Here is a 7,804-nt window from a genome sequence, read left to right on the forward strand (position 1 = left end):
TGTATCATTATCACATGGGGCTGCCCTATATCCCCCAGTCTTCACACAGATGCCCTTCATGGACTGGGGGACTGAGGGCAGGGACACTGGTGAAACAGGCAGGCATCTTCACCCAGGTGCTTATCCCACTCACGACCTCCTGGGGAGGTTAACAGTGACCGACCAGGCCCAGCCCCAGCTGGCTCCTGGCCACTCACTGCAGGCTCAGCTCCCACAATCTCCAGTCCCACCTCCAGCTCCTGCCATTCCGAGGGACCTGGAGATCAGGGTGCCCTGCGCATGAGCAGCTCCGGGTTGTGGTCCGCCCCCCATGGCAGTGGCCTAAGCGCTTGTTGTCATTATTCACTTTATTAACTCCTGGTTTCTGGCTGGAAGGGATCACACAGACATGGCATGCAGCGGAGCCAATCCTGCCAGGGACTGAGGAAACAGATCCTGGAGAAAACCAGAGACTTTGCTGGTGCTTCAGGGGGACCCCACTTGGCTCAACGCCCCCTCTCCCTCATAGCCAATCACTAACCAATGTTCTCTCTGGAAATCAGTCATAATTCCTAACCTAGTCAAAGCAGGGTCATCCCACACAGTCCAGCCACCCCACAGGCAGCTAAAGAGTGCCTGGTGAAACGCAAGTCTGAGGGTGTCTGTGTCCCCAAGCCTTTCCGTGCCCCCTGCCACTCTTCGGACAAGCCCCCAGCAGCCTCTGTAATGAGCAGCCCCCGCCCTTGTCTCCTGTGCTGGCTTCTGCAGCCTGGCCACACCGGTCCTCTCGCCCCTCCACCTGACCTGATTCTGGCAGGGCCTTTGCAGAAGCCTTTCCTCCACCCCAACCCCTCCTATTAAAGCCTGTTCCTAGCCAGTTCAGCCGCAGCCACTAGAAGACCCCCAGCCCCGGCCCAGCAGCTGGCCTGGGGAGCCGGGACAGCGCAGTCTCGGCTCACGGGCTGGGGACCGGGCAGCCCCGGGCGACCATGCAGGTCCAGATGGGGACTCTGGCTCCGACTGTCCTGGCCCAGAGGCTCTAGGGTGATCCTGTCTGTCTCACCCCGGGGGCGGGGAGGACGCAGACAGACCCCAGCGCCACTGCTCGGCCGCGGATAGTGCCTTAGACCTAGGTCCTGTAGGCTCTGGCCCGAGCCCCCTCCCTCTGGGGTAAGGCCGGTGACCGGGATAGTCCACCTCGCAGGCGCGCCTGCGCGGAGCCGGGACCGCAGCCCGCACTGACTCAGCAAGGGGTGGGATTCTCCATGGTCCTGCGATATCCAGGCGGCGAAGTCTCGCCTCTAGGGTCGCACGGCAGCAGGCAGGTGCTAGGCTGGGCTGAGAGAAACCCTCCTAGGAGCCTCCGCAGAGGGGCGGGGCCTCTCGCCTTCCGAATGACGGAGGGGGTGGGACGCGGGGCGGGGCAGGAGGCCGAGAGCGCCGCGCTCCAGACTGTCGTAAGAGGGGCGGGGCGCGCTGTGTTCGGGACTGTCGTAAAAGGGGCGGGCGCGCCGCGCTCGGGATGACGTGAAGCTGGCGGTGCTGTCGCTGTTGCCGGTGGCTAGCGGGCGTTCGCGCCATGGAGCGTTATGCGGGCGCCTTGGAGGAGGTGGCGGACGGTGCCCGGCAGCAGGAGCGACACTACCAGCTACTGTCCGCGCTGCAGAGCCTGGTGAAGGAGTTGCCCAGGTACGCGGGCGGGCGGGCGGCGGCCTGCGGAGGCGGTGTCGGGTCCCTCCAGGGCTCACCACGCCCCCCTACCCCGCAGCTCCTTCCAGCAGCGCCTGTCCTACACCACGCTCAGCGACCTGGCCCTGGCGCTTCTCGACGGCACCGTGTTCGAAATCGTGCAGGGGCTACTGGAGATCCAGCACCTCACTGAAAAGAGCCTGTACAACCAGCGCCTGCGCCTACAGAACGAGCACCGAGGTGCGCGGGGCAGCGGGACGAGGTGCCTCCTCCTCGGGGTCCGCGCCTCCCGGCAGCTCTTGGTATCTGTGCAGATCGACTCCTTCCCTGGGAGTGTTCGGAAAAGGTCCCTGAGATTGACAAAATCCATGGGCGCGGAGACTGAGACAGCGCCTTTTTGGTGACCAATGGGTCCAACTAGTTTTATTTTCAGTTGCTGCAGCCCCCACTTCTTAGCAGAAACTCCCCGCTCGGGCTTCCCTGTGCCCCATCCGCTTCCAGGCCGGATGGCCCTAGGCCTTGGTGCCTGGTTGGCCTGCAGGCAGACTCCGGTGGTGGCTCTGACTGGTTGCCCTTCGTAATTGGAGGTCTGTTGACAGCTGTGCAGCGCCCTTCAGGGTCAGTTCTCTCTCAGGCCTCACAGGGCCTCATTCCAGTTGCACATCAAATTCCTAAGCACTGTCTCCTGTGGCGCCCTCCCAAACCCGAAGGGCTTCCCACTTGAGCCGCATGCTTGGTGGGCTTGGGAGTCCTTTCCTGCAAATTATATAGGCCAGGTCCCCCTGCACCATCAGATTTCAATCTTCGCTATTTTATTTTTCCCAAACTGCTTTTAAAAGTTGAAACATTTAGAAAAGCTGAAAAGAGAGTCTACTGCGTATGTTTGTGCTCGCCGCTGAAAGTTCAGTAGTGAACGTTCTGCTCTAGTGCTTGATATCCCAAAATGCATGCATGTGACAGCATAGCGTTTCACCTAGAGTCTTCAGCATTCCTAGAGACCAGGATTTTCAACCCAGCAATGTTGACATTTGTGGCTGGGTAAGTCTTTATGGTGAGATGCTGTCTTGCGCATTGCAGGATGGCAGGGGTACCCTCCCTAGTCTGGAAAACCAAGAATGCCTTCAGACATCCGGGGGGTGGGGTCAACCTTGGCCTCGGATTGGGAGCAAGTTGTCTAGAACAAGAGCGGTCTCCTACACAGCTGCCGGGGGTAGCCCCCTGAGAAATTAACTGTTCCGGGTGTCTCCTGACTTTCAGTGCACGGCCACATCATGGTACCTAACTTGTGGCAAATTGTTGATTTATAAGTAAGGATCCAGTCCAAGTTCATGTGCTACAATTGGCTACTTTGGTCTCTTTGCTTCTGGAACAGTCCCCAGCATTTATTGTGGCACTGACTTTGTGTAGAGTCCAGGGCAAATGCCCTGCTCTGGATCTGTCAGGTTGCTTCCTCGTGCATTTAACCTGCTTCTCCACTCTCTGGGTTTCCTGTACACTGGACTGCTGGTAGAAGCCTGATTAGAAGCAGGTTTAATGTGGCAAAAGTTCCTCCTAGCGGTGCAAGGCGCCCTTCCCCAGAAGGCAGGCGCTGTCCATCTGCTCCAGGATTCGTGTTTCTATCAAGAATGGATGTCGGATTTTGGTAGACCCCTTTTTGGCAGCTCGTGAGATGATCACATGGTGAATCATTTTCTATGACTACGGTGAATTACAATTACTTGAATTCCATCCTACTTGGTCGTGCTGTAGTATCCTCTTTATGTATGCTGGATTTGATTTGCTAAAATCTTGTTAAGAATTTTTTTGTCTATGTTCATGACAAAATGTGGTCTATAGTTCTCATGTAATATCATCTGGTTTGGGTATCAGGGTTTTTGCCAGCCTTATAGGATGAGTTTGGAAGTGTTCTCTCCTCTTCAGTTTTCCAGAAGAGTTTGTGTATAATTGGCATTACTTCTTCCTCTAAATGTTTGGGCGATTGTCTTTTTAAAATTTTTTATTGAGCTGTAAGATGCATACAGTTTAATCCCAAGTGCATGGCTCACTATTCCTTAATGCTCAGACTGTGCCATGTGTGGCCAGTGGGGGCGCTCCAGGCTCCTTTAGATGCCTCCCCATCATTCCGTGAGCACTTCCTTGCTTTCTGGTTCAGGTACATGTTCATGCTCATCTTTTCTTGTTTTCTCCCTGTCTCAGTCCTGGCATCTGCCATTTTTCCGTAGAGCTGTGCTTCCTTCTAGCAGGATGGGGAGTTTCAGTAACTGCCTGGGCCCAGTGCTGTTTGTGCTTCAGGTTTGGGCCAGGCCCTGGTTCCAGCAGCAGCAGGCATGGCTGCGTTGACTTTCTGCTTCTCCTTTCTGATTTGGCAGGGGTGACTGGCTGCTCCTGCCTCCTTTGTGTTCCCTGGGCATGTCTAAGGCCAGGCCCCTTCTACACAGGCAGGCGGCGTGGCTCTCTTCTTGCCTTTTGGTTGCCTACCTAGTGGAATCTGGTAGTGGGCCTGGCACTTGTAGCAATGTTTGATCAGTAGAGTGAAGGAGGTGACATTTCCCTGCTTCCCTGTGTTATGGAAATGTCTTGAGGGAGCTTTTGGTTTGAAACATATTTCATGTGATAAATGCCATCACTGAGGTGTGTACAGAATGCCAAGAAACAGGAGATTGGGGAAGGCTACAGGCACAGCGGAAGCCAGGCTACCTGCAGGGGAGCCTCAGGGACCCTGGAGTTCCCTGGAAACTTGCCACCAGAGAAGAGCTGCAACATCAGGGCTCTTCCCAGGAACAGAGTGTTGGGTTTCGCATTTTCTTGTGACCAGGGACCCCTCCTTCCTGGGGAGCTGTAGCCGTTTGGCACTTACTGCAGTGGCGCCAGCTGCGGGGTGCTGCGTGTTCCATTTTCCCATGATGGTTTATGTCCCATGATTGCTTCCTCTGTACATTCTCTTCAGACTAGACAGTTTGCACACATCTGTGTTTGTGCACAGTTCAGCAGGGACCGTGGAACTTTGATTGGTGGCCGAGGGTGAGCCCCTCAAAACCACACAGACTCCCTGGCCCAGAGCCGCACAGGCTTATGGCGCCCCAGGTTCATCCCAAATTTGGGCCTCCCAGGTCAGCTCACCCTTCTCTGTCTGGTGCTGTGCGGGGGCTGGGAGCTGCAGATGGGGGAGGGGCTGAGCACACCCCTGGTAGACAGAGGCCCCACACTCAGGCTCAGCGACCCTGCTGCTCCTGCTCCTTTCCCATACCTTTGTCTGAGGTGGTCTCTGACACTTGAGTAGATGTCCAGTGGCCTGTAGCCTTGGGGGCCCTGAAGCCCTCAGACTGCAGCCTCCCTCCCACCCGCCTCTTCTAGCTGCCCTGGGTCTGGGGCTGCAGCTTTGGCCCCACCCCACCAGTCTTCCCCACCCCACCCTCTTTCAGTCCCCCGCACCTTCTGAAGTCCCCTGGAGACTTGCCATTGGAGGGCCCGGCCCTGGGTGACAGTGGGGTGGGAGGATGGAGGAGGCCGGCGTCCCCAGTGCAGATACCCCTTTGGCCTGGCTGCTCTGCTGGGCTGGCAAGACAGGTGCCCATGGGTGAGGGCTGCTGCCGAGTCCCACCACCTGCTGACCGGCTTTCATCCCTCCCAGTGCTCAGGCAGGCGCTGCGGCAGAAGCACCAGGAAGCCCAGCAGGCCTGCCGGCCCCACAACCTGCCTGTGCTTCAGGCAGCTCAGCAGCAAGAACTACAGGTATGGGGGGCACAGGCAGGTGGCCGGCCCAGGTCTCCTGTGGGTACCACCTGGCTCTGCTGACTGGGCTGAGCTGAAGGGGTGTGGGGGCCTCAGGTGTGGGTGGCTACTCTGGGCCTGAGTGGGCCACTGGAGGCCTAGTGAGTCCCACCAGGTGGTTCCTCCCTGAGGGTGCCAGGTGTGCTGGGGCTAGGTGGAGGGTGAGGGCCCACCGGTGCTCCCCTGGATAGCAGCTCCTCGTGGGTTGGGGCCTCCGCAGAGCAGGTGGCCTCGAGGGGGTACAAGGGCAATGGTGGGGTGATGGGGCCAGCCAGGAAGGGGCCCATCCTTCTCCCAGGGAGCACAGGGACAACCAGAGACTGGCATGTAACCAACAAGCCGTGGGGCAGGGTGTGCCTGCGGAGATGTGTGTGTGGTCCCAAGGCAGCCCCAAGTTAGGGCATTCGTGGAAGCCCCTTAGGGCCCCCTTCAGGAGTTCACATGGCCGAGGAGAGGCCTGGGTGTGGCGAGGATGCATCGGTGGTGTCAGAGCTGGTGCCGCTGGGGACGGCAGCAGGAGCATGTGTTTGAGCTGCCCTCCCCCTCCCGTCCCACCCCCCACGGCAGGCAGTGGAACACCGGATCCGTGAGGAGCAGCGGGCGATGGATCGGAAGATCGTCCTGGAGCTGGACCGGAAGGTGGCTGACCAGCAGAGCACACTGGAGAAGGCGGGGGTGGCTGGCTTCTACGTGACCACCAACCCACAGGTCAGTGCCTGGGCCTGCTCTGCCCTAGCCCGAGCGCCCATGGGCCCCGCAGACCCCATTCCATCTGGGGTTTCGCCGCTGGTCCCTGGGGAGCCAGGTTCAGGGTATAGGGGGTGAAGTGGAAGGATTGAGACTCTGGAAAGGATTTCTCTGCCATTCCCAGCACGGAGGCCAGGCCCATTCCCTACAGGAGGGTGAGCCAGCCAGCCACGGGGCACTGCCCACCCTCCCCAGGCCTGCTGTGCCCCACAGGGCCCTCTTCTGCTCCCCTCCCACATGCCATTCTGAGTGGCCCTGCTGGGGGCAGAGGCTCAGATTCCACCCCATCCTGGCAGGCCATGACCAGGCTTCACAGGATGGCTGCCCTGTGGGCTCACTGCTTGGCACCCTTGGGCCGGGGTGAAAGGGGCCCGGGGGTCACTCTGGCCTTCATGGTGCCCCTCTGTATCCCAGGAGCTGATGCTGCAGATGAACCTGCTGGAACTCATCCGGAAGCTGCAGCAGAGGGGCTGCCGGGCAGGGAAGGCAGCCCTGGGACTGGGAGGTCCTTGGCAGCCACCTGCTGCCCAGTATGACCAGAAAGGCAGCCCTGTCCCACCATAGCCACAGGCAGCAGAAGTCTGGGCAGAGTTCATCTTCTTGACTTTTGGCCACTGCCTTCCCAGCTGCCCACAGGGGTCCCCTGCTGAGGAGAGGCCCGGTGGAACCCGGCTGCCTGTCCTCCTTCGTCTGAGACTTGCTGCCAAACGCTAGGTTGGTCTCATAAAAGGCAGGCCGGCCCAGCCTGCTGCTGTCTGCTTCAGGGCCCGGCAGAGAGTGAGGCCGGGGGTTCTCACACCTTCTCACTCCACGGGGCACATCCCAGCCTGCACTGAGGGCCACCCAAGTGCTTGTTCTGGTCTCAGCCTCTCCCTTGGCAGCTGCAGCCCCCATGTAGAAGAGGCTCTGAGGCCCAAGCTCTATGTGACCCAGAGAAATAAAGATGCCTCAGTGTGGCCCGTGTGTGGCTTGTGTGACAGCTGCAGGTTCTGCCATAACCAGGGCCCCAGCAGGGCCCCTGCCTCTGCCTGGGGTCCCTTCCTGGGCTGTGTGCCCAGCCCACCACCCCTCCCCCTGCACGGAGACTGGAACCCTCCAGCCTTTCCTGCCCCAGCCCTGGTCCCAGGATGCTGTCACTGCCATCTGCACAGGGCCCCCATCCAAGCCCCAGGGCATGAGGACCACATCCAGCCTGCTTTGTGGGGCTGGGGCTAGAGAGCATGGGAGAAGGCCTGGGGTGCAAGTGTGTGCCTGCCGCAGCCTGGTCAGTGTCCTGTGGGAACCACTAGGAGGTGCCTGATGCAGGTCACTGGGGTAGAGGACTCAGGGCGGCAGGTATGGCCTGAGGAGGAGCCCCGGGGGAAGGCGTGCCAGGCCCACGTAGAGAGCTTGGCCTCTGCATCTGCATGAGTCTCCTCCATGCTGGCCTGGGCCGATGGGCCCATGGGCCCTGCTGGGTCCTTGTGGAGTCGGGGTTGGGGGTGTCCAGGTCTGCGCAGGGCCCGGCCTCCAGAAACAGATGATGCTGGAAGCCAGAGTCTGCGGTGAGACTTCTCTGACCCTGTCTGAGCCACTCCCTCTTTGCTGCCCAGAGCTGACCCTGTGTGAGGGCACGGGC

At 59.6% G+C, this 7,804-nt stretch overlaps 1 protein-coding gene across 2 annotated transcripts; it reads left to right on the forward strand.

The window, feature by feature from the left end:
• The first annotated feature begins 13 nt into the window (after positions 1 to 13).
• On the forward strand, positions 14 to 7,147 carry LOC108524071 (protein DGCR6). 2 transcript variants are annotated; one of them, XM_017864925.1, is made up of 5 exons: positions 14 to 1,668; positions 1,748 to 1,970; positions 5,300 to 5,400; positions 6,007 to 6,147; positions 6,601 to 7,147. In XM_017864925.1, exons 1-4 carry the CDS (start codon positions 1,559 to 1,561, stop codon positions 6,131 to 6,133), a joined length of 561 nt encoding a protein of 186 aa, XP_017720414.1. In that variant the 5' UTR covers positions 14 to 1,558; the 3' UTR covers positions 6,134 to 6,147; positions 6,601 to 7,147. The 2 variants fall into 2 exon arrangements, with proteins under 2 accessions (XP_017720414.1, XP_017720413.1); XM_017864924.1 differs by having other exon boundaries at positions 1,398 to 1,668; positions 1,748 to 1,908.
• Positions 7,148 to 7,804: the final 657 nt, after the last annotated feature.

This window comes from Rhinopithecus bieti, unplaced genomic scaffold (assembly GCF_001698545.2).
Source record: "Rhinopithecus bieti isolate Rb0 unplaced genomic scaffold, ASM169854v2 scaffold_81705, whole genome shotgun sequence".
Lineage (NCBI taxonomy): Eukaryota > Metazoa > Chordata > Mammalia > Primates > Cercopithecidae > Rhinopithecus > Rhinopithecus bieti.

Coding starts and splice junctions, on each gene's coding strand:
- LOC108524071 (XM_017864924.1), top strand. CDS start 1,559: ATGGAGCGTTATGCGGGCGCCTTGGAGGAGGTGGCGGACGGTGCCCGG. Junction 5,401..6,006: donor CTCAGCAGCAAGAACTACAG/GTATGGGGGGCA, acceptor CCCCCACGGCAG/GCAGTGGAACACCGGATCCG. Junction 6,148..6,600: donor ACGTGACCACCAACCCACAG/GTCAGTGCCTGG, acceptor TCTGTATCCCAG/GAGCTGATGCTGCAGATGAA.